General features: G+C 42.0%; 2 protein-coding genes and 1 pseudogene across 9 annotated transcripts in view; 2 read left to right on the top strand and 1 right to left on the bottom strand.

The window, feature by feature from the left end:
- Positions 1 to 10,727, bottom strand: part of TTC3 (tetratricopeptide repeat domain 3) — a 116,816-nt gene extending 106,089 nt beyond the window's left edge. For 3 of the 8 annotated variants that reach the window (XM_065943332.1, XM_065943339.1, XM_065943333.1), the window contains exon 1: positions 294 to 6,878. The gene's annotated coding sequence lies outside the window, so the exon portion shown is untranslated. Of the gene's footprint in view, positions 1 to 293; positions 6,879 to 7,267; positions 7,585 to 10,491 lie in introns of those variants that run through there. The other 5 variants (XM_065943336.1, XM_065943338.1, XM_065943337.1 and 2 more) reach the window with 5 other exon arrangements.
- A 169-nt stretch (positions 10,728 to 10,896) lies between these two features.
- On the top strand, positions 10,897 to 25,076 carry PIGP (phosphatidylinositol glycan anchor biosynthesis class P). Its single transcript, XM_065942822.1, has 5 exons — positions 10,897 to 11,050; positions 11,525 to 11,628; positions 21,527 to 21,599; positions 23,472 to 23,590; positions 24,720 to 25,076. Exons 2-5 carry the CDS (start codon positions 11,547 to 11,549, stop codon positions 24,830 to 24,832), a joined length of 387 nt encoding a protein of 128 aa, XP_065798894.1. The 5' UTR covers positions 10,897 to 11,050; positions 11,525 to 11,546; the 3' UTR covers positions 24,833 to 25,076.
- On the top strand, positions 15,120 to 16,825 carry LOC136173424 (HIG1 domain family member 1A, mitochondrial pseudogene; annotated as a pseudogene).
- Positions 25,077 to 26,911: the final 1,835 nt, after the last annotated feature.

Genomic DNA, 26,911 nt, shown 5'->3' with positions numbered 1-26,911 from the left:
CTTGAATCCTGGCTCTCCCATTTCTTAAGTGTGTGATCTGGGACGAGTTACTACACCTCTTGAGGTGTCTGTTTCCTCATTTATTAAATGAGGACAGCAATACTACCTATTTGATTAATCAGTTAACATATGTCAAGTGCGTTTACTAGCACGTGACGTATAGGGAATGCTATAAACATCAGCTATGACTAACATACTAGATGAGTATTTTTTAATCCACCATTTGGATGCCTTCAACTAAATGGTCTCCCTTAATAGCTACGTCCAAAAGCACTTTTCAGCTTACAACTTACTTGGCGCTGTGGACCACTTCCTCCTCCTCAGAACTCTTCATCTGGACTCCAAAGACCATCTTCTCCTGGTCCTCCTCCTATTCTTCTGGCTGCTCTTCCTCAGTCTCCATGGGTGCTTCTTCTCCATTCCCCGCCACCCAAAGGTCAACTCTCTCTTCTTCTCATGCTTACTCTCTCCACACCCATGGCTTACAACAGCACTTTCTGAACTTTCATCATGTGCAGAGCTTCACCACAATTTTTGCCATTTCCACAGGTCACATGTATTTTATTTTCTTAGTATTCCTTTTTTATTGGGCTCATTTGGCCTAAGTGATAACACCCATGATATTGTAAGTTTGAAGTACAGCTTATGTTTTTCAGACACATTAGCATGTATTCCTAACTATTAAAAAAATTCTTTATCTATGTACTACTTTAAACTGTCTCATAACCCACTGTAGCAAAACATGACTAAAAATGCAGTTAAGACTCTCAAATCTCTCCAGGCTGGGTTACAACTCAGACTTCTAGACTCTCCCTGTCATCCGCTACTGGATCTTAACCAAGATGTCCCATAAGCCTCTCAGATTCAGTGAGTTCAAAATCAAACATCCTTTTCCTCAAGAACAAATGAAACCAAGTTCTTTTCTCTTTATGTTACCAGTAAACTGCTCTCCATGCCACCTGGTTACCCAAATCTGGAGGTCAATCTAGACTCCCCAGTCTCCTTCAACATTTCTAACCAAAGTGACCACGAAGTCCTGTCATTTCAACTCCTCTAGGAAACCCAAATTAGCACGCGTACAACTCTTAGTGCCCGGGGCCACTGCCCTGGCTGCGGCTTCATCTTGTCTCCTCTGAACTACTTGAACAAGCAGCCTCCTAACTGGTGACTTGCCTTCGATCTTGGCATCTCCTAAAACTCTGAACATAACATTTTATACTTAACTCAGTAGCTTCTCTTTATCTTCAGAATAAAGACCAAACTCCCTACTACAGCACAGAAGACCTTTTGTGGTTCTGTTCCTGCATTTCTCTAGTCACTCCATGACATAACACAGAAGCCAGTCCTACCCAGCTGCCTGTCATTTCTAAACAAACCTCATCTGCAGCCAGAATGCCTCCCAGTCCTCAGTACTCGATTCCAGGAAGCCTTTCCTGAACTTCTCACACCACCAAGTTTATTTTCACACCTCTTCTCTGTAAGCCCTGGGCATCCTGCTCACATTATTTTGACAGCAGTGTTCAGTTTGGTCATTGATGATTTCTCTCTGCAGGTTCACTATGGGTCCAAACAGTGCATTGTGCCCTGCGCATCTTTATTCCCTATCTCACTGTCTTCCAAAGTTTTAATTCACACTCCCCAAAGTAGAAAGCTTTGCCAAATCCACCAGCCAACTGTGCTGTTACCTATTTAATATTTTGATTTAGAATAACTCAACTTTCAACTTAAATATAAACTTGTTTTAATAGAAAATTTGTTATCACCAAGAAATCTTATGTTTGTTAGGACAGAATTTTTTACCTGATATAAACTAAAATGAACATACTACAAAAATTTAATGCAAGTGTAAGACTTCTGATCCCATCAGTTATGATGAACCAAAGGGGCATTTCATGACTGCAGAACAAAGTGGATGCTAGATTTTTTTTAAATGTTACTGAGCTCACAGAAATAGGGAACATTTAAAGTCACTTTTTTCTCCCAAAGCAACAAACCTCTATCTAGAAACTAAACCTGACAGTCAAGATGACAAGAACAACATGGGACACGGAGCCATGGGCCAGGAGCAAAGTGAGAGACTAAATGGGGGCCCCACAGACAGCTCACAGCCAACGCTGGCACAAGCCCTATCAGAAGGAAAGTATCCCAACTCAGACTCTCAGAATTCCCACAGAGAAAGAGCAGTCAAGGAAGAGCTCATAACTGAAAATCTCCAAGCACAGGAGGTGACAACCCACTGTGAAGGAGATAACAGAAAAAACAAGCAATAAATTTAGATCCCTCAGTACATCAGACATGGGAGTCGCCAGTCTACAGAATATCTACAGATTCCAAAAAATGAGCAAGTGACAGGAGATTAAAAAAAATGACTGGGTATGGCTAAAAAGAATAGAGTGATACTTTTAGAAATTAAAAGTATAATTGTTAAAAATAAATAAAACAGATGGATCGACGAGATGATTAGGCACTGTCAAGAAAACTGACAAAAAAGAACATGTGCCTGATGAAATTATCCAGCATTTTAAGTTTCGGCAAAGACACAAGGAAGTTAAAAATATAAAAGATGAAAAATAAGTGATCTGGAAACACACACATACATACATATATCCACTTAAATCTTTGGAAGGAGAAAGTAGATAAAATCAAAGAGAAAATGTTTAAAGAACACATGGCTCAGAATCTTCTAGACTTCACGAAAGACAGTATTCTGAATCAGGAAACACATGTATCCAAAACAGGATAAATAAAAAGTAATCACTATCTAGACTCAGAAGTAAAGGTGTAATGCCAAAGACAAAATTCAATGCAATGAGAAGAAAAATAATATTTTCTTCAAATTATCATAAATAAAACTGGTATCAGACTTTGCAAGTAGAATAACATCTTTACACATGAACAGAAAGCAAAGCATCAACCTAAGAACTGTATACCTATCAAAATTCTCTCTCAAGAACAAGGGTAAAATAAAACTAATTTCAGATTAAAAAAAAAGAGCTGACCACCAAGAGACTTGAACTTCTAAAAATACCAATTAAAAATCATAAACTATCTGACTGTATTTAAAAAAAAAATCTAGTAATACATTCTTAAGAGACACCTAAAATATAAGGATATAAAAAAGGTGACAGGAAAATGAAGAAAAAGGTTAATCCATGTAAACTACCCCGCAAAAAAAGGGCAGGACAGACAAAACAGACCCTAAGACAAAAAACAAAATCAGGCATAGGGATAACCACAACATAACAGAAAAGCGTCAACCCACTAGGAAAACAATGCCTAGCTTGCATGTATCTGATAAAACAGTCTCAAAATACAAAGAAGAAAAACTGTCAGAACTACAGAGTCTGTAAGAAGGTTACAGTAGAAGACTGAAACACATTTCTCTCATGCTGCTGCTGCTGCTGCTGCTAAGTCACTTCAGTTGTGTCCAACTCTGTGCGACCCCAGAGACGGCAGCCCACCAGGCTCCCCCATCCCTGGGATTCTCCAGGCAAGAACACTGGAGCGGGTTGCCATTTCCTTCCCCAATGCATGCAAGTGAAAAGTGAAAGTGAAGTCTCTCAGTCATGTCCGACTCTTAGCAACCCCACGGACTGTAGTCTACCAGTCTACCAGGCTCCTCCGTTCATGGGATTTTCCAGGCAAGAGTACTGGAGTGGGGTGCCATTGCCTTCTCTATCTCACATGCTAGGTCAAACAAATGAAAATTAATACAGACAACCGGAAACACAATTTTTAAGTTTGATCTAACAGATACATAACTAGAGGAATATAATCTCTTCACAAGCACACACAGAACAATTATAATTCCCTATGTACAAAGCCATAAAGGACAAACAAATGTTTTAAAAAAACACACGCTACATTCTCTGACAACACAATTAAGAAATGAACAATAAAAAGGAAAATGAAGAAATACTTGGAAATTTTAAAACACATATTTTAAAGAAAACTCTCAAACATGTAAATCAACGAAGAAATCAAACTAGAAATTTTAATTTTGTTTAAATTTATTTAAACCATACTATGTAAAGCAAAAATGAACTTTGAGAAACTCTATAGCTTTACATGCTTATGGCAGAAAACAGGAATGGCTGAAAAGTAGTAAACTAATCATGCTGTTTAGGTTATAAAATAATAAAGAATTCAAAGAAAATTTTCTTTATCAACAGTTTAGAACAATCTTTGTATTTTTATCAATTAAAGTGTGCCTCTGGTGAGGATTATATCAATAAATATTTGCATGCTCAAAATAAATAAAAGGAAAAGGAAATCATAAAGAAGATTAAAAATATAATAGAACACAGTATTAGCAGACCAAAAATTCATTCTCTGCCAAGATTAATAAAATAGATAAACTTTTGGCAAAATTAATGAAAAAAGTCACACACAAATAACATCCAATATGAGAAAGGGAAGATTAACTACAAATAAAAGATTAAAATGGGAATTAAGACGGTACCATGAACTTGATGAAAATAAACTTAACTTTGTTGAAGGAACAAATTTCTAAAATTTACCACACTGTAAATCAACTATATTCCAACAAAAAATTAATTTAAAAAGTAAACAAAATTTACAAAACTCACTAAAAGAAACCAAAAAGCTGAAGTCCTATTACTATTCAATTGCTAATTACTACTAACTAACTTGTCAACAATTTACAATCCTTCCACACAAAAAATTAGATCCAAATGATCTCACAGGTAAATGCCACCAAGTTTTTAAGAAATAAATCACTCCAATCCAAAAGGTCCAGAGAACAGAAAAAAATGAAACACTCTAACTGGCATAAAGCAGTGTAACCTGAACACCAAAATCAGACAAGTAGTCAATTTAAAAAATGACAGGTGATTTCATTCATGAACAGATGCAAAAATCTAAATAAAATACTAGCAAACTTCATCGAGTTCACAAAAGGACCCATCAAGGTCTACCTGCATCTATCTTAGGAACAAATATAAGAGAGAATTAAGAATTTTTAAATATATAAATTGGAACCATTACACTTAGTGTATTAAAGGAGAAAATCCACAAGATACTGTCAACAGATGCAGAAAAGCATGTGACAAAATAGGCAAATGACGACTTCCCTAACTTAGTATAAGAGTGTCTACAGAGACTCATAACAAACATTCTTAAGGGGAAAACATTCTTTTTGAAATCAGGAACAAAACATGTATTTTCACAATAATCAGATGTAGGCTCACTATAAATAACTTCTAATGAACAACCATAATCACATCCATCAAACATAGATCTAGAAGTGTGCCAGCATAATAAGGCAAGAAAAAAAAATTTAAGAAAACTAATTGGAAAGGAGGACCAAAAGTGTCACTATTTGCAAGTGATATAATTATCCACATAGAAAACCCAAAAGGATTATAGAAAAGATATCAGAATCAAGTGGATGACTAAAGATCAATGTAAAAAATCCATAAATTTCTATTAACAATAAACAGGAAACAGAATCTATAAAGAATCATCTGTAACAGCAGCAAAACTCCTAGAAACATCAGAATCAACATTTAAAAACTGTTAGATCTGTAAGGGAAAATTCACAAAACTGTATCAGAAGACATTAGGAACCTAAATAAATGCAAATACATACCTCGAAATCTTAAAGATTTCAAATCTTTCCAAACTGATTTTAATCATTCCAATTCGTGCCCAAAGAGCTTTTGCTGTCATATGACAAGCTGATTCTTACAAGAACAGCTAAGACTCAAGTGACTCCCCAGACATCAAGATGTCAGGCAAAACTACAGCATTAATAATCATGACAGGGTGCTAGCAACAGATAGACAGGTGGACAAGTGGTACAGAAAGGAGAGTCAGAAACAGATCCATGCATATGGAAACTAAACATGCAAAAAAGGTGGTTCAGCAGATCACTGGTGAAGAGAGAGCCAATTCAATACATGGTATGTGGTCAACTGTAGCCACATGGAGGGAAAAATGAATGTGGATCATTAACTCACACCATATATAAAAATCAGTACCAGATGGATTACCAACTTAAATGTGAAAGGCATCATTTTAAAATTTTTAAAGAAAAACACAGGAGAACATCTTTATGATCCCAGGGTAGGGTAAATTTCCAATTAGATTACATTAAAATTAAGAACTTTCGTTCACCAAAACACACCATAAAGTGCAAACAGACCAACCATGAACTGGAATAAGACATTTACAATGTTTATACTCAATAAATGATTACTGTTACCTATTACAGTTTTAAAAGAGAAACCAACAGAAAAGTGGGTAAGAGAAATGACCAGGTAATTTGTGTGTTTGTGTGTGAACGACCTATTTCCTTTTTGTGAACAAAAGGGAGATAGATGGTTCACAAAGAAAAAGATGTTCAAAGTTATTAACAATCAATAAATGCACATTAAAACCACAATGCACATTTCATACCCATTTGGCAAATATTAAGAAGTCTGACAAGTAACAAGTGTTGCAAAGGATATAGATCAACCATAACTCTTAACACAATGCTAATCAAAGTATATAAATTGACAAAACAGCTGACCAAAGCATAAGCTGGTACAACCACTTCAGAAGACAATTTGGTATCATTTTATAGTTGAACATTCATACCCATAGTCCAGCAATTCCACTTCTAGTAAATAGCTTGCCACAGTGGTATTTCAACATTCTTTTTACTCATGAACCACAATAAATGCTATTAAATATTACACTCATACTTTAAAATGACATAAAAATTTCTGTTCTAAGTTTAATTGCAAAGGATGAATTGCTAGAGTATCACAGTGACATTTTAAAATAACACTGACATACCACTGGTTTAAAATGTTGTAATTATTACAGCATAGAGTTCGTCAAAAGATAACTAGTATATATACTGATGTGTGTGTGTGCACTCTTAAGTCACTTCAGTTGTGTGCCACTCTTTGTGACCCTATGGACGGTAGCCCACCAGGCTCCTCTGTCCACGGGATTCTCCAGGCAAGAATACTGGAGTGAGTTGCCAGGCCCTCCTCCAGAGGATATTCCCTGCCCAGGGTTTGAACCTGTGTCTCTTACACCTCCAGCATTGGCAGATAGATTCTTTACCACTAGCACCACCTGGGAAACCCTACATATGCTGATATTAAACATAAAAGTTACAGTTTATTGGAAATGCAGCTCTTGAGGAGATGGAAAATGTCTTCATTAAAAGGAAGTGTTCCCTAACACTATAGCTGCATGTATTTTAAATTATCCTTTTGTACCATGGAGAGTTTTTCAATTGGGACATTACCTTGGTAAGATTCCAGGCAAGTAGGCGGTATGCCTTCCTAATTTAAGGCAGAAATGCTACTCTGAAGGGGGAGGTGGGCAAATAGAACCAAGAGGAAGTTTCCATCACAGGCTTCAGGCATTACCAATTTTAGGAAAGGATACACGTGGAATTTAATGATCTACAAATTGATTCATTAATATCACTTGTGCCCAAATACTCCTCAGAAAATCTTTATTTCTTCCCTGGAAGGCATATATCCCAGTGTGCAAAGTAGAGAAATTCTTGCAACTGTGTACCAGAAGATATATATATAAAAATCTTCAAAACAGCAAAACCTAGAAACAACCGAAATGTTTATCAATAGAAGAATGCATACACTGTGTTATATTCTCCAACAGAATATTACACAGCCATGAAAATTAATGACATGTCTATCTGAATATCAGTGACTCTCAAAAACGTAACATTGAGTGAAATAAGCCAGCCCAACAAACTGTATCCAGTATTCTTTTTTTTAAATTCAAAAACAATAGAAACCACACAATATACTGTTGAGAGATATACACATATTTGATAAAAGTATTTTTAAAATACAAGGAATGACACACAATTCAATAGTAGTCACCCTGGGGATGGTAACATTCAAAATCATCATTTTGATTCTTGGATTGAGTGGTGGGTTGAGAGGCATTCATTTTACTGTCTTGCTTCACAACTTGCATATATGTCACATATATTTTGAAAGCATTAAGTATAAGTAGTACATTAAAGAGGAAAAAAGATTTTTAAAAATCCATTCATCATATGCAAAAAAGTAATTAAACCACCTCACCTGCCACTAGAGAGGTACATCTAACATACCATGGAAATCTTTATCTTACATCAACCACAGGAAGTACATTAGGTACAAAATAAATGTTCACTGCAATTAACTTTATGAGAACCGAATGAGATATAAGCTTGAGTCAGCTGTGAGAGAGGAACCCATAGGCTTCACGCAGGGCTAGAGCAGAAGCCAAGGTAAGCAAATTTAGCTGCAAGTTAAAGTTATAAGCAAGCTGGTCAGTAAAGAAAAGGCAAAAATGTAAGTCAGGTAACATAAAGAGTTTAACAAGAGTGTGAGGAAATGGGTGTCTTCACTCAATACCAGTCAGAGTGATGAGTTAGTGCAACCACTTTGAGAGCCTCCCTGATATTTGGTTACATTGAAGATGCATATATCCTACTAGGCAGCAAAATCCACTACTTGGTGTATGTTCTCAAGAAATTTCCAAACGTGTGCACAAAGCAGATAAATACAAAGATGTTCAAGGCAGGACTGTTTTTAGAGTAAAAAACCTTCAAAGTCCATCAGTAGCAAAACGGATAAGTAAATTATGGTATATTCATACAATGGAATTCTATACCAGCAATTAAAATGAACCAAACACAATTACCCAATTTATTCACATGTAAATCTGAAAATGTGATGCTGATCAAAAAAGGCAAGTTGCAAAAAGACACATATTGTTTAATAACATTAAAGTTTAAAATACACAACACTATATATTTATCGATTCACCGGGATCAAAGTATAAAATATGCAAGCAGATATACACAAACCTAAACACGGTGACTACCTCTAGGAAAGGAGGGGCGGAAATGAGAGCACCTCCACATTTTGCAATTTTAGTTCTTTTAAATTAAAAAGAGGATCTGAAGTAAATTCGGCAAAATACATCTGCAAATCTTAGTCATGAATTGGTTAGATTCCACTCTGTATTCTATGTGTGAAATCTTCCAGAAATTTAAAAGAAACAAAATCCCAGAAAATTAGGCAGGAGTAAGAAAATTGAGCAAATGAACAGGGAGAAACAGAGACCAAAAACGCAGCCCTTGAGCGCAGAGCACGAACCTTTGAGCAAGAGGAGCAGCTGGTTTTCTAACGTGTTTGAAGCTTCCTTCCCTTGTAATAAATCCCATCACCCTTAGGATAAAACGCAAATTTCCTGCAATACAAAATGTACCTAACCAGAGCTGTAATTATGAGAAAATTGCTCCCAAAGGAGGACTGAAACCTGTAAGCTGTCTACCTTGTTTCCATCGCCAGGACGCTGGGCAAAAACTAAAAAAGGTAATTTATGTGAATGCCACGAAACACTTACGTGAACCATTAAGTATCATCAAGAACGCCTAGGATTGGCTAGAATGTATTTGCCCAGCTGTCGCGTATATATACATTTTGGAAGGAGTCTGCCATCGGAGATCTTTGGGCATCTTAGGAGGCCTCTAAAAACGGTACGCCACATGGGTACCAAATAACATTCACCTACGCCTTAGCTCCATTTTTGGCCCCCGGCCCCCTTATTCCGTCCCCAGAACAGGCTGACTCGACCGGTCACACTGGACATCCTAAACACTACCCAGCAGCTAGCCGGACCCGCGGCTGTCCCCGCCTCTTCCCATTAGCGATGAGGGGTGGAGGAGAGGATGCTCCGAAGAGGCGCAGCGAGCACTGCGTTCAGGTCTCCCTCCCCCGACCCCCTCCCCACAACTCGGCAGCCATTCTCTCGAAAACAGGTGGCGCATTTGTAAAGAACGCAACACAGGAGGAGGGGGACGTGCAAGAACGTTCACCAACACTCTCGAACAAAAGCCCGCACCCCGGAGAACACGCACTCGTTAGGACCCAGGCGCGCGGGGACACGCGAGGACGCACCCCCTACGAGGACGCTGCTGCAAGGGGGTGGGTCACGACTGCAGGCGCGCGTTCACGCGCGCGCGGGCGGGCGAGCACCCCAAGAGAGGAGCTGACACCAAGGTGGGGTGGGGGGCGAGCACCCCCAAGAGAGGCTGTGACACCAAGGCGGAGGGGGCACCCACACAGCCGGGGCGCCCACGCCCTGGCCGGGAAGAATCTGCGCTGACACAAAGGGGCCGGGAGGGGAGACACCTCGCATGTCCACGCGCGCTCGGGCCGGCGGACCCCCCCAATGCTAGCGGGGGTGTCACCCGCGCACCGACGGCGACGAGGGCGGCCGGGGGACGCGTACACACACACGGGCTTCTCCCACCTTCTCACAGGAGCCCCGAGGGACCCACACTTGCAGAACAGGGAAACCAGACAAAAGAGACACACCTACTGGGACCGACGACACCGGCCACACACACCACACACACACACCTCGAACCGACACCATCCCCCCGCCCCATACACACACTGCAGGCACCACAGCCAACGACGCGCACACACCCACACTCACCACACACCCACTGAGGGGGTGTGGAGGGCCCCTCGCCCCGGGCATCTCGGCTGCTGCGCGACAAGCTGACACATCCGGCAGCCCCGCCGCGCGCCAGGTGTGCACTCACCGGGGCTCGCAGCCCGCGAGCCTCGGACGCTGGCAGCCGCCGCCGCCGCCTCCGCCTCTTCAGGACCTCCACGTCAGCCGGCGGGCGGGTGGGCGCGAGCGGCACGGCGGCGGCTGAGGGGGCGGGAGGACGTGTGTCACGTGAGCCGCACCGCACATGCGCCGTCGCGCACGCCACGCCACGCCCCCCGCCGCGAGCCAGGCGATTTCCTGCTCGCCCCCGCGCTCTCGAGCGGCTGACTGACCCGAGTCGAGGTGCGCCTGCGCGCGGGCGGGGTTGCCGTGGCGACCGGGCGGTTCGCAGTTTGTCCTCTCTCGCCCTCCTGCGGATCCCCTGGTCTGCGCCTGCGCCGAGGCCTCGGCCCTCAGGTGGCCGAAGGTGCTGCGGGGGGAGTCAGCGCTTGAAGGACCCAAGGTCGAGGGCCACCCCGCAACCCGGGGGGTAACTCGAGTGAGAAAATTGACCTACGAGAGGGCAGGGCCCAGTTCTGGGTGTCGAGGCCGAGGCGGGAGGGCTCTTGCGCGCGGGCCCCCCATCCCTCCTTGCCCTTTCTTCCCTGTTCTCGCGGAGGCGAAGCCTGCACAGTTGGGCTGGCGTTCAGGTTCCCCCCCCTCCCCCCATCCGCGGCTCTCCCTTTGCCTCCCCACACGTTTCACTGCAGGGCGTGCAAGCGCTAGCGCGTGTGCTTGTGTGCGCGCGCACGTGAGGTCGGGGGTGCTGGTTGCTCGTGCAGGCAACGTTTGGGTGTTTCTGTGCCCGTGTGCAAGCAGGTGTGTGTCGGAGGTCAGTGCGCCGGTGTCACCTGTTTGGTTTACTAGAGAAACGCAGAGGCTGTGCCCGTAGCAAAACGGTGAGATTATAATAGACCCATAGTGAAAATGATTGGATCACTGACAGATGACTTGCTTTTGTTTTCCCCCACAGAATATCTAAAGCCACGGGGAAAATGGTGGAAAATTCACCGTCGCCATTGCCAGAAAGAGCGATTTATGGCTTTGTTCTTTTCTTAAGCTCCCAATTTGGTTTCAGTAAGTACTTTCCTGATGAATGGCCAGGGCCTTTCTCTGAAGTTCAAGGACAAGGAAATTATTCTGTTTGTTAGTAGAATGTGCACACAGGAACTGTGATTGTTTCTGCCTTTGTCTCTTTTTGAGAAAACCTGAAGAGAACTCTTGTCTTTTCAGAGTGTTCTGTATTCCAGACGTGAGCCTGAAAGATTTAATCTCAACAAATCTTTAAAAATGCCTCACCAGGTAGGATTGCAGAGGAAATGAAACCTGATCCTTGCCCTTAAGAAGGTCTTGGTTTTGTGGACAAGACAGAAGATTAAATCTCAGTTAATACACTGTGATACGTGCCATGGGAACCTAGTGAAGAGATAAATCAAAATGGAAATTCAGGGAATTCCCTGGCGATTCAGTGGTTAGGACTCGAGCTCTCACTGCCAAGGCTCAGGTTCGATTTCTAGTCATCGAACTAAGATCCCACAAGGCTCTGAAGCAGTGCAGCCAAAAAAAGAAAGAGTTAATTTTTCTCCCAGGGACTTTATCTTCAGCAGTAAGAAGGAAGAAGTGGGAAGGCCTTGAAGGGACGCATGGTGAGGTTTGGAAAGGAGTAATCTGATATGGCCCCAGTGCAGCTGTGGAAGCTTGGGAGGAACAGGAATCGCTCCAGAAGTCAGCTGCACTTTACATCCTGGATCTCAGTCAGTCCCCATATGGTCCCATTTTACAGATAAGAAAGCTTGTTCACTGACACACCATATTCCCAGAGTAGTATAGCAGTCCTCATGTCTCTCCCTAGAAGGATTTGAGAATTAGGGAGAAAAGTGACTAAAAAGTCTCAAAACTTTTTAGAATTTTGTGGAAACCAGGGAGATGGAGTGGCAGTGCTTATGAACCCTAACTGCATCTGTATAGCCAACCAAGCTATGGCTAGGACAGTCTCTGAAGTAGTTATAGCTTGAGTCCAAATCCTGACTCCTCCACAGATTTGCTTTGTGGAGGACTATTTGCGTCTTCGATTCTTCAGAGGCTTCATCTGTGGAAGGGTGGTCATGTCTATCAAAAGCTAAGGAAGCATAACACAGTCCTGTGAGATAGAAATTGTCATTACTGTCCTCATTTGCAGATGAGAATATTGAGCACACGGGGCTTAAATAATGTGCCTAAAGTCACACTGTTGATAAAAGATAAAGTTAGAATATCCACCCCGGCACACTGGGTTGATGTCACTGTGCTGCTTCTTTATGTCTGTTGTAAAGATAAGTTGCCATCATTTATGCAGAGCACTTAAAAGAATGTGAGGCGTAGGAACAGTAAGTAGAGGTTTCCCCTGCAAAACTGGAGGTGGCTTGGATGGTAAAGAATCTGCCTGCAATGCAGGAAACCTGGGTTCGATCCCTGGGTCAAGAAGATCCCTTGGAGAAGGGAATGGCTTACCCACTGCAGTATTCTTGCCTGGAGAATTCCATGGACAGAGGAGCCTGGTGGACAAAGAGTCAGACACAACTGAGCAACTTTCAGACACACGCATTCTCACGAAACCTTTGAGAGCCGGAATGGTATAAAATGAAGGGCACATTTGCTAATGCACAAAAGTTGAGCCTAAGCACTCAATTTGATAAAGATACTCAGTTCAGGTAAAGATGCTCACAGAAAAATTGAAAGCTGCGGCGGCTTGATGCTAAGATGCTGAGGGTAGCCCTGGGAAAGGAGCTCGGATGAGCCTCTTTCCCTGCTCTGGGTGCGTGCTGCCTCTACCGCAGCTCCCTGCAAAACAGATGCAGAAAAGTTTTTTAGTAAAAGCAAAAATCCCCTTCAGATTTCCTTTGGTTAAAGAAAACATACTACTGTAGGTCTTTTCCAAGAGCAAAATGGCTTAAAGCAGACTTTCATAAAGTGGGGGCTACCTGTACTTGAGTGGGTTGTCATTCCCTTCTCCAGGGGAATTTCCTGACCCAGGCATTGAACCTGGGTCTCCTGCGTTGCAGGCAGATTCTTTACTATCTGAGCCACCAGGGAAGCCCGATTAAACATTAACTGCGACTCTGATTGTTATCATCATCATCATCATTTTTGCAAATCTGTGTTTTATAGAGTATTTGAAGGATTAGAGACTATACAGATAAATAAAAGCAATGACTTTAATAAGACTTAAATCCAACGGGACCCACAACCAGAAATTTTTTTTTTAATTGGAGGCTAATTACTTTACAGTATTGTGGTGGTTTTTGCCATATATTCACATGAATTGGCCATGGTTTACATGTGTTCCCCATCCTGACCCTCCCTCCCACCTCCCTCCCCATCTCATCCCATCCCTCAGCATCATCCCAGCGCCCCAGCCCTGTGCACCCTGCCTCATACATCAAACCTGGACTGGCGATCTATTTCACATATGATAATATATATGTTTCAATGCTATTCTCTCGAATCATCCCACCCTCACGTTTTCCCACAGAGCCCAACAGTCTGTTCTTTACATCTGTGTTTCTTTTGCTGTCTTCGCATATAGGTTCATCGTTACCATCTTCCTAAATTCCATATATATGCGTTAATATACTGTGTTGGTGTTTTTTTTTCTGACTTACTTCACTCTGTATAATAGGCTCCAGTTTCATCCACCTCATTAGAACTGATTGAAATGCATTTTTTTAATAGCTTAGTAATATTCCATTGTATAAATGTACCACAACTTTCTTATCCATTGGTTTGCCGATGGACATCTAGGTTGCTTCCATGTCCTGGCTATTGTAAACAGTGCTGTGATGAACATTGGGGTACACGTGTCTCTCTTAATTCTGGTTTCCTCGGTGTATATGCCCAGCAGTGGGATTGCTGGGTCGTATGGCAGTTCTATTTCCAGTTTTTTAAGAATCCCCACACTGTTCTCCGTAGTGGCTGTACTAGTTTGCATTCCCACCAACAGTGTAAGAGGGTTCCTTTTTCTCCACACCCTCTCCAGCATTTATTGCACAACCAGAAATTAATTCCACAAATTTTTCTTGTGTGCTTACCATGTGCTGGGCACTGTTACTGACCAGAGATGAGCAGAACAGCCCCAGATTTCCTGCTCTCAGAGTCTGCATTCTGCTGGGAGGGAGATGGTCAATGGACAATTTACATGAGTAAAACATATAGAATGTCAGATGATAATATTTGCCTTGGGGAGAAATTAAGCAAGAAAGTGGGTAAGGAGGGAGCTTGCTGTTTTAAGTACAGCTGTCAGGAGGTGCCTCACTGACAGATGAGTTTCAGGCACAGACACAAAAAAATGAGAGTTGCCATGGCAATGTTGAGAAAGAGCCTCTCAGACAGAGAACAGCCAGTGCAAAAGCCTAACGATGCCAGTGGTTTGAGGGAATTGATGGAAGTCATTAAACCTGAGACAGTGAGGCAGAAAGTAATAAGGGAGGTGAGAAGCCAGTACCCAGTGAGGCCAGTACCCAGCAGTTTTTTTGTTTTTTTCACTGAGTACCCAGCAGTTTTAATAATAAAACAGTGGTAGTGGGGAGAAGCTGACTGGACGGCGGGTGCGGGAGTGGGGTCAGAATCCGGTAGGAACCTGAAACGTCTTGAAGTTGTCTGAAGATTCTTCAGTCACTATGTCAAGCGACACAGATATTTCTCTTTCTTCATTTGATGAAGATCAGGGATCTAAACTTATCCAAGAAGCTAGAGAGGCACCATTTGCCCCCATTGGAATGGCAGGTTTTACAGCAATTGTTGCATATGGATTATACAGATTGAAGAGCAAGGGAAATACTAAAATGTCTGTTCACCTGATCCACATGCGTGTGGCAGCCCAAGGCTTTCTTGTGGGAGCAATGACTCTTGGTGTGGGCGATTCCCTGTATCAAGAATTCTGGGGAAAACCTAAACCTTAGAATAGGAGATGCTGTCTTGGTCTTGGTGGTGGTGCTTGCTTTAGTTAGACATCTCATATTGAGGTTATATGTTTTGTGGAAAGTTAATTGTTTGGGTCAGACCAGAACATGGTAATTTGAATATTGGCTTCCTTTCTTGCAGGCCTGATTTGCCTGGTGACCAAGTTACTGGTGACTAGTTCACTAGCTAGGTCATTCAGGGTAGTCAGATCAGCACGAAAGAAACATGTCACTTTTAAATACACTTGCTAGTGGTACCTGTCCGCCTTCTTCTGTTGAAATTAGTTCTAAAGAAGACAACATGCCAGTCCTGAAAATGCTTCCAGTTGCTGCAAAATATCATAGGCTTTTGATGTAATATAGGAATCCTGTTTACCCCAGTTAATTTAACTTTCTGACTGCCTTGTGGACTGAGTACTGTTTTAAGGGCTGGTTGGCTCTTGAGGAACCCTTTCAGAACAGTGCATGAAATACATTATAAACCTCCCTGCAAGTCTATGTGTGTTTTTAAACCAAACCTAAAAAGCTGGTAACAGAGCCACTTTGAAGTAGTATTAATTTAGAATCATAGTTATAAAGATGAGAGTAACTTAAATTGTAGATCCCTTTTAGCTCTTTTGTAATTGCAGAATTATATTTTGCTGCTGTTATATTAGAATAATTTTAAATTATTTTCAAACATGTATTTTAAGTGCTAATGCAAAGGTAAATGAAAAACACTTTTTAAATGTGTGCAGTATGTTTATTTTTCCCAAAAGAATCATCAACTAAATAAAATGCCTATAATGGAAGTCATTGATGAGCAAGCTGGTTTGGTCAGACATTATACAAACTTTGGCATATCACAGAATGCTTTGTTGTACTTGTGAAATTCTCTTGTCTAACCTGAATTTACATTCCATGGTGATAACATGGTAAATGTAGTGTTATTAAAGTAAATGAACACATCAAAAAAAAACCAACATAGTGGTAGGTGCACAGGGTTTACATGAGTCTCTCTGTGTGTTGAAATACTTACTGAATTTAGAAGCTAATTGTAGGGACTTCTCTGGTGGTGCAGTGGTTAAGAATCCGCCTTCCAATGCAAGGGACGATCCCTGGTTAGGGAACTTAAGATCCCACGTGCCCTAGAGCCGCAAAGCCAGTGCACCTCAGCTAAGACCCAGGCCAGACACAGCCAAATAAATAATTAACTTAAAAAAAGCTAATTGTCTTAATCTGTTTAGGCTGTGCCCGAGTAGCTTAAACAAGAGATATTCATTTCTCGGCTCTGGAAGCAGGGAAGTCCAAGATCTGAATGCCAGCATGGTTGGATTCTTGGTGAAGGCCCTGATATGGGTTGCAGACCATCACTTTCTTGCCATGTCCTCACATATCGGAGGAGGAGAGGGCACGGCCCCAATCTCTTCTGGGTCTTATGAGGACACTAATCCCATGATGCAGCCCCCTCCCTCATGAGTTCATCTATACCTAACTGCCTCTCAAAGGCCCCGCCTCCAAACCCACCACATTGGGGATTAGGGTTTCAGTGTAATCATTTAGGAGGAGGGGCACAAATACTCCGTGCATACCAGTAGTTGTAGACTGTGGTAATGGCTTTGAAGGAAATAAAGAGAAATGGCCGGGAGTAAGAGGGTGTGGTGTGTGGATGGGACACAGCTGGAAGAGCAAGCTAAGGAACTCAAATGCATTCACAGAGCCAGAGGAAGAACAATCCAGGCAGACAGCGCTCACCACAAGAGCAGTTACCCTGCGTCTGAAGGTTGTATGAAGTGCAGACATGAGACGCTGCCTAGAGCTGAAGCGTAGTGTGTGAGGACTGGACCTTGGAGGGGCAGGCAGAAGCCCTGTCATTTTAAGTTCTTGCAAAGCCTAGGAAGGACTTTGGATTTTATTCTAAAGGCATCAAAGTTCAAAACCTGGCAAATGATGCCATTTGATCAGTATTTGGGGGAACTCTCTGAGTGCTGTGTGGAGAATCTCTTCAGGGTTGGAATTACTAGACCCCATTCTGAAACCCTGGGAGTCCTCTTTGCTTGCACTTCTCCTCCTCCCCCAACTTGTTCATCTGCTCCTTCTTTTGCGCCTGCTGGGACTTTTCCTCTTCCACAAAAACATCTTAGATGCAGCTCTCCCAGCAACGCACATGAGATCCAGGCCTGAACTCCCCAGATGAAAACCTCTGGAGCCTGGCTTGAAGCCTGGATGGTTATTTGTTTTGGTGTGGGTGGGTGGGTGTGTGCTCAGTTACCTCCAACTCTTTGTGACCCCACAGACTGTAGTCTGCCAGGCTCCTCTATCCATGGGATTTTCTCAGAAAGAGTACTGGAGTGGGTTGCCATTTCCACCTCCAGGGGATCTTCCAGAAATACTCAATTATCCCCCTTGCCCAAAACATAAAGTTCAAGTTCCTTGCCCACGGTCTTCCATAATCTGGGACCCATTCACTTTTCCAGCTGGTTTCTCACCACTCAGAGCCTCCCGCCATATGCCCCAGCCTCTCCAAGCTGCCTGGGGTTCCACAGATACGTTGCTTCTCTTTCATGCTGTTAACCAACGCTCTGACTCCTGCCTGGGAGCCCAGTGTGAACACATGCCCTGAGTTCTTGTTCCATCACAGTAACTTTTAGCCCTGAGACCTTGGGCAAGTGACTTAAATTCCCCGTACCTTAGTTCTTTTCATCTGTGAGTGAGGAATAATCTTGGCACAGACCTCAGAGGGGTCTGAGAGGGGTCACATAAGACAGTGCCCGGGAGGTTCCTGCCACTGCTTCTGGCTCATTTCTGTCACCCACAGGACTTGGGATAGACACCATGTCTCGTTTTTCTTTGGAGCCTTGACCTTTTCACAGCACCTAGCATATAGCAGATGTACAATAAATATTCATTCATTTAATTAGTTAAACTAAGCAAGTTATTTCCTTTTAAGAATTTGTCTCATGTTTGCGCCACTATTTCTATGTCATTAACCTTCAAAACTCAAATTGCAAGCCCGATCCTTTCCAGCTTTTCCTTCTGCCATCCACCACCACCCTCTCTTTGATTCCTAACACTGGCTGCATCTCATGGCCAGGAACACCCTTTTCTCGTTATTAATATTTCCTTCCTTCCTCACAACTGCAAGCCCAGCCATTAGCATTTTCATCTGCCTAACCCCTATTCATTCTTTAGGCCCCAACTTAATGACTTCCTCCAGGAAGTCTTTCCTGACCATTAACATTACTTCCATCACCACCACCATGGGCTGAGGGCCGCATATGTGTTCCCATATCATCTGTTGTTACTTGCTTATTAGTACTTATCACAGTGTATTGAAAATATCAATTTACTCGTCTCTAGTCCTCTGCTTCAGAGAAGGCAATGGCACCTCACTCCAGTATTCTTGCCTGGAAAATCCCATGGACAGAGGAGCCTGGTGGGCTGCAGTCCATGAGATCACCAAAAATCGGACACGACTGAGCAACTTCACTTTCCCTTTTCACTTTCATGCATTGGAGAAGGAAATGGCAACCCACTCCAGTGATCTTGCCTGGAGAGTCCCAGGAACGGGGGAGCCTGGTGGGCTGCCATCTATGGGGTCGCACAGAGTCGGACACGACTGAAGCAACTTAGCACTTAGCAGCAGTCCTCTGCTTGGGGAAGGCAGAGGCTGTCTCTTTTGGGTTCACCATTGTCTCTCACACTTCTGACATACAGATTTCTGTAATACGTATTTGTTGAGAAAAATGTTAATCCTTCATCATGGTTGAGACAGGTGGTTTGAAATTTGTCTCTGTCACTTGGGCAGGGCTTCCCTGGTGGCCCAGATAGTAAAAGATCTGCTTGCAAAGCAGAAGACCTGGGTTCTATCCCTGGGTCAGGAAGATCCCCTGGAAAAGGGAATGGCTACCCACTCCAGTATTCTTGTCTGTAGAATTCCATGGACAGAAGAGCCTGGTGGGCTTGCAAAGAGTTGGATGTGACTTAGTGACTAACACTTTGACTTACCTTGGGCAGATGATGTAACATGTCCAAGATTCCAGTTCCTCATCTGTAAGACTAACATAACACTTCCTAGGATTGTTGTGAGGAAATGAAATAATATGCGTAAAGCGCTCAGAGGGCTTTCCTGGTGGCTCAATGGTAAAGAATCCGCCATCTGCCAATGCAGGAGACCCAAGTTTGATCCCTGGGTTGGGAAGATCCCCTGGAGAAGGAAATGGCAACCCACTCCAGTATTCTTGCCTGGGAAATTCCATGAAGAGAGGAGCCTGGTGGGCTACAGTCCATGGGTTCTCAAAAGAATCAGACATGACTTAGCAACTCAACAACAATGACAGAGAGCTGAGAAGTGTGCTTAGCCTACAGTGAGTGCTCAGAGGTTGGCTGTTGTTACTGTCCAGCAGCAAAGGTGCCATAGAAACTTGACAATAAGACTGTGCTCTAGGAGATAAAGCATGTCATGAATCAGAACAGGGTAGGTAAGTTCACCTTTATGCCACTAATCGTCTGTAGCTGTTTGAACCATGTAGGAAAGAAGTGTTGAATACCTACTCTATATAAAGAAAATTGGTAGATGCTATAAGAGTTACAACAGTTCTTAAGGCATGATTTCTGCCCTTAAATTGCTTAAAATAGTATGAGCTAAGACATATTTTTGTGAATAGTATGAGTTAAGTGTGAATAGTATGAATTAAGACATCAGTTCAGCCGCTCAATCATGTCTGACTCTTTGCGACCCCATGGACTGCAGCACACCAGGCTTCCCTGTCCATCACCAGCTTCCCCCAGAGCTTGCTCAAACTCATGTCCATCAAGTCAGTGATGCCATCCAACCATCTCATCCCCTGCTGTCCCCTTCTCCTCCTGACTTCAGTCTTTCCCATCATCAGGGTCTTTTCCAATGAGTCAGTTCTTCGCATCAGGTGGCCAAAGTATTGGAGTTTCAGCTTCAACATCAGTCCTTCCAGTGAATATTCAGGATTGATTTACTTTAGGATGGGCTGGTTGGATCCCCTTGCAGTCCAAGGGACTCTCAAGAGTCTTCTCCAACACCACAATTCAAAAGCATCAACTCTTTGGCACTCAGCTTTCTTTATGATCCAACTCTCACATCCATACATGACTACTGGAAAAACCATAGCTTTGACTAGACCTTTGTCAGTAATGTCTCTGCTTTTTAATATGCTGTCTAGGTTTATCATAGCTTTTCTTCCAAGGAGCAAGCGTCTTTTAATTTCATGGATGCGGTCACCATCTGCAATGATTTTGGAGCCCGAGAAAATAAAATCTGTCACTTTTTCCCATTGTCTCGCCATATGTTTGCCATGAAGTCATGGGACTGGATGCCATTATCTTAAGTTTTTTGAATGTTGAGTTTTAAACCAGCTTTTTCATGTTCCTCCTTCACATGAATTAGGACATACTTGTTTTAAGTAGAGGAGTTGTTTAATAGGTACAGAGTTTCAGGTTCACAAGATGAAAAAGTTCTAGAAATATGTTTAACAGCAGTGCAAATATATTTAATACTACTGAACAATACACTTGATTAAGATGGTAACTTTTATGGTTTTTTAACCACAGTTTTTAAAAATGACTAGTAGATGTTGCCTGGGAAGTCTCATGGACAGAGGAGCCTGGTGGGCTACAGTCCATGGCATCGCAAAGAGTTGGACACAACTTAGCAACTGAACAACAACTACAACACGCAATCAGGCAGATTGTGATTTGGGAAAATAGTTCTTGATGGAAATGTGGCATAAAATGGAGAGTGAAGTGACCTGGCAATATGGAGTATAGAATTTTGTAAGAAATTAAACTTTGAGTATAGAATAATAGTTGTAGATATTGAAACAATAAAGCCTGTGTCTAAAGGGAAAAAAAATGACTAGTCGAAAGTAATTGTGCAAAGTGTTACAGGAATGGTACAAATAAGGAGGAAAAAATCATTTCTGGGTTAATCAGGGAACCTTCAAAGGAGCTTTTTTTATCGAATCTTGATAAATCAGATGTGTGCCTTACTGATCTTTTTTCCTTTTTTGTTTTCCCCTCTTTTGCAGTACTGTATCTTGTGTGGGCTTTTATTCCTGAATCTTGGCTAAACTCCTTAGGCTTAACTTATTGGCCTCAAAAGTAAGTTTAATATATTTCTTAAAGTAGGAGTATATCAATGCTGTTTTGAAGGATCAGCTTTTTTCCTCAAGACTTTTTCAAATCTTATGTCTATTCCTTTAAGATCTGTACATAACCATATAGAAATGTAAAACTTTTAAAAAATCATTGATATGCTTCTGCTTAAAGATGGTGGTCTGAATGCACATCTTTATCTCTACTTCCTCCCAAATTCTTGATGAAATAAGCCCATAATAAAAATTAACTGTTAAAATATAAACCCACAAGAGCAAATAATGGGACAGGAAAAAGGTATCAATAAAATCTGGGGAAGTGGATTGCAGACAGGTGGAGAGGTACCTGACTTAATTCCCACTTTGCCACGTCGGTCCTGCAAGAGGCAGCCAGAGTCTCTGTGCCCACTACACAGAGAGGCCCAGACATTGGAAGTGTGGGTACCTCGTTACATGGTATTTCTGGTTCAGGCTGAAAACCATGTTTAAAGGGCATATGGCCCTTCAATCGTCCTCCTCAGCCTGTAAAGCTGAGAGACAAACCCTCCCCTGCAGAAGGAGTTTTACGCTATTGAAAGACTGAATTGAGCCTGTAATTTGGGATACTCTAGGTCTATGTAGGCACCTTACTGAAATCAGGAATAAGTGAGGATCTGCTTTGCTGAAGTGCGAGTCCTCCCAATCACCTGTCCTCTCAAGGCACTATACCACCCACTTTCTCCCAGCAAGATTGGAGGGTCCTCCCTGAGAAAGTTGACCAGCTCAAAGGCTACCTCATTTCTGAAAACGAGAGGTCCTCCAGTGGAATGGCCAGGTCTCCCATAGTGAGGGTCATCAGTTGGCCATTCCCGTCCGCATATACACAGTGGTTCCAGTTAACTTGTTAGCACCTCATCTATATTTTTTTTAATGTTCCCCCCCCCATATGTTCTCTCCCCATACTTCATATGTAAATGTGAGTGGACAACCACAATTTAACAGACGTGAAAAGAAAGCCTCTAAAATGAAATAAGAGAGAAAAAGCAAAAGGAACTGGAAAGAAACAGAGATAATGCAAAGAACAAAAAAAAACATTAACAAAATCCTCAGAGATGATAAGAGATTATAACTATGAAGCAACAGGATGCTATAAATAGGGAATGTTCAGAGAATTACTGCATTTAGAAATTATAACCGTGATAACCAAGATTAACATTTTAATTGAATGTTTAGAAGAAACACTGAAAGTAATCTCCAGAAAGTAGAATAGAGTATAGCAAAACAGGAAATAGAGACAAGATGAGAGAAGTAAAACAGCAAAAAAATCTAACTCTTAGAAGTTCCAGAAAGAGAAAATGGCAAGAAAGAAAGAAATTACACACCAATAAACCATGTGAGAGAGAGCATTTGGCATGCTTAAATGTATCAAGAGGCATATTAGAATCTACCAGAATTTGAGGATTGATTATTGATAGGTACACGGAAAACCAAGCAAACAGACTAAAAGTGGTAATGACTTAATTCCAAGAAAAACAAAAAATTGTACAAGACATAAAATAATAATACATTATGGTGCTCAGTTGCAAACATTATTTATATAAACATTTTCATGTCCATATTAGGAAGTTCAGAGAAAATATCTGAAGTTGGAAAAAAAATCAAGAAGCAATGATATGAGTATGTTGTATAGAAACGTGGAGGTAAACACCAGAGGAAGCAGCCCCCATGCCCCAAAACAAGAGAAGCCCGCTCTCCACAGCTAGAGAAAGCCCAAGTATAGCAATGAAGACCCACCACAGCCAAAGGATACACTTTAAAAGTGTCTTAACTTGGTGATGAGCTCTTGAGAACCGCAGCTTTTTGTGAAGTCTGTTACCTATTTTAATATTCTCTTCTGCAGGTATTGGGCCGTTGCTCTGCCTGTGTATCTCCTCATTACCGTAGTCATCGGTTACGTCCTCTTATTTGGAATAAACATGATGAGTACCTCTCCACTTGACTCCATTCATAATATCACAGGTAAATTTATAACCGAGGAAAGTGCTAGGGGAGGCAGGAGGGGTATTAACACTTTCATCAAGAGAAGTGACCAAAAGCAGGCTAAAAGTGACACACATTCTTGCAGTAAAAAGAACCTGGGAGAAATAAACAGTTATACCGAGAAAGTGGTCACAGGGCACAAATAAGCTCTTGTGAATACACTGTTTAATAGCACTAGTTAACAAGTACATTTTCCTATAAAAACCACAGATATGTAATGTGTTCCCTGGCAACTCTGCCTGAGAGAAATTTCTGTTATCCTAAACAGGCTGTGTGGATCCGGGAATGACAGAGAGGTCCCTGCAGACTCTGTCTGGGAGGAAGAACTTGGGTGGCAGGGGGAGGGTGTCCTCGGGGTCACTGTGTACCCCAGACACCAGTTACATGGTCAGAAGAGTCACAGAATGGTTTTGTAGGGTTTCTTTTTTTTTTTTAAACTTCTTTCATTTCAAGTCTAAAAATTAAAATAGATTAGATTCCTGGGAGTTCCCCAGTGGCCTAATGGTTAGGATTCCCAACTTTCACTGCTGTGGTGGGGGTTCAATCCCCAGTCAGGAAACCAAGGTCCTACAAACTGCGAGACTCAGCCAAAATTTAAAAAAAAAAAAAAAATTAGATTCCTGAACTTGTTTGGATTCTAGAAGTGTTTTTTTAAGTTCTGGTAAGGTTTTTTTAAATTTTGCGATATTTGTTTTCTGATAACCTACATATTTGGTTGGAATTACAGCAGAAAGACAGTTTGTACACAGGGGAAATTGTAACATTTGCATGAGGATTGTACCAAATAGTTTCATAGTTTTGGGGTGTTGGTGTAATTCTGTTCCTGTGAGCAATGTGCAAATGGGACTTGAATCATCATTGTACAGTTGAATGAAATATTAATTTCTTATCCAAGTTAGAGGTTGCAAAAAGGACTTTGCTGGTTTTTATTCTAATTGGGACATTTCTTTTAAAAAGAGGACTTAAAGGGCCTTTTAATTACGTTACACATGGTATTTGTCATTATCCAAACATTAGTCCAGTACACTACATGGTGGGTCTCCACAAAGCACAGAGACTGTTGAAGAAATTACCTAGATAAACAGAGCCTTCTGTCTTCTTCTTACAGATAACTATGCCAAAAATCAACAGCACAAGAAAGACCAAGAAGAGGCCATCCCAGCACTAAGAGATATTCCTATTAGTGAAGTAAACCAAATGTTCTTTCTTGAAGCCAAATAACTTTATACCAAAAACAACTGTGTGCAGACTAATACCAAACATTTATTATAAATTTTTGACATAAAGGTTTTAAGCATACTAATTTAGACTATCTTTCTGATTAATATCCAGTATTGAAATGTTTAAAAAAAAAAAGAAAGTAGGTTGAACTTCTCTTATATTAAGTTCTATTAATATTATAAATGTTATCAAATAGTAGTTACTAATGGACAGAATAAATACTGCATTACCATGTGGCAAAAAAGGCATTTATGTAATTTTCAAAGGGCAGTTGTATCCTCCCTGCTGTTTGTCCTTTGAAGCCCAGAATTCAAACTCTCAGACTTTGGAGAAGGAGACATTTAATGTGTCCTTGCCATCAGATATGTGTCTAAGGGACAACTGCCTGGGTGGTCAGGGAAGGCTGCTGAGAGGAGACAGCTGGGGTTGAGATGTGATCAGCAGAGTCAGGCGCTGTTTTTGAAGATGAGGGACAGGAGGGAGCGTTCTGTACTGAGCAGCCAGGGCAGAGACCTGCCGGTGGGGGGATCTTTGTGTGTCCTAGGCCAGCAGGGGCCTAGTGCTTGCCTGCTGCGGGAGGGTGTGAGGGTTGTGTGGGCCAGCGTGAGATGTCAGGTTGACCTGTCACTATGATGGACGTGAGGCACTTTAGATACTGAGCCATCAGGAGGTTTTAGGGAAGAGTGTGACACGGCCCAATCTGTGTCTTTAAAAGCCACTGGGGGGGAGTCCCTAGCAGTCCTGTGGTTAGGACTCTTGCACTTTCACTGCCAAGGGAGCACATTCAGTCCCTGGGGAACTAAGATCCCATGAGCCACAAGGCCCAACCAAAAAAAATATAAGCCACGGGGCAGTGAATGGAGGGTGGATTCAGAAGGGGACTTGGTGTGGGGCAAGACTGTGGACATAAGGAGACTGGTCAGGGGACTATTGCATTAGTCCAGGCAGAAAGTGCTTGTAGAGGGGTAGCGGTGGGGCTGGCGGGGAACAGGTAGCTTTGTAACGTCTGTTGGTGACACAGCTGGATCTGGTTGTTCAGGGTAGGCAGGTCACAAGAGGAGTTGTGAATCAAGGGTCACTCCTAGGTTTTTTTTGAATCAAGGAACTGAGTAGATGACTGTGCCTTCCACTGAATCAAGCAGATTTGGAGAAGTACTATTGAAGGGGTTGGAGGATTTGGTATACGGATTAGTTTGAGTAATTCTGCTGGGGCTTCCGAAGTGGTGCTAATGGTATAAAAAACTTGCCTGCCAATGCAAGAAACATAAAGAGACTCAGGTTCCATCCCTGGGTCAGAAAGATCCCCTGGAGAAGGGAATGGCAACCCACTCCAGCATTCTTGCCTAGAGAATCCCAACAGCAGACAAACCTGACAGGCTGCAAGTCCATAGGGTCACAAGTCAGACACGACTGAAGCATACTAATATCTGGATATGTCTCACATAAGATGAAGAATTTTAGATGGAAATAAGTTTGAAAAAACAAATCATACACAATTTAGCAAGAGTGTACTCACAGTTGGCCAGTGGGACCAAATCTAAATTCATCCAACATTCAAGGCCACGTAACTTTTGATAACTTAAATCTCTACACAGGTTTAGAGACACTTTTTCATTTTTGCAAATTTAACTATGCTTTATTAAAAACAGGAAAGAAAGAAAAGAGAAACTACTAATTTTCAATAGTTGGGAAAACTAGGACTTGCATGTCAGTAGCCATATCCGTGACCTGGATGGTGTGAAGGTGCTGTTTCTGTCCTCTAGTGAGTCCCATTTCCCACGTCGGTTTATGGTAAGGGCATGTCACCACACTTAAGAGCAGTTTGAAGGGACCAGCCAACTCCGTCAGGGGTAGAATGATCAATAAACTATGTCCTGTTTATACAGTGGAAAACCACACAGCCCTGCAAACACGAAAAATTACTGCTCTACCTAGCAACATGAATGAATGTCACAGATACAATATTGGGCATAAAAAGCCAGACATAACAAGAGTACATGTATACTGTGTGGTACCATTTATATGGAGGTCAGAATCAGGAAAAACTAACCTCTGGCGATATACGTTAGAATAGTGGGG

Source organism: Muntiacus reevesi, chromosome 8 (genome assembly GCF_963930625.1).
Source record: "Muntiacus reevesi chromosome 8, mMunRee1.1, whole genome shotgun sequence".
Lineage (NCBI taxonomy): Eukaryota > Metazoa > Chordata > Mammalia > Artiodactyla > Cervidae > Muntiacus > Muntiacus reevesi.
This window is presented reverse-complemented; position numbering and strand designations above follow the sequence as displayed.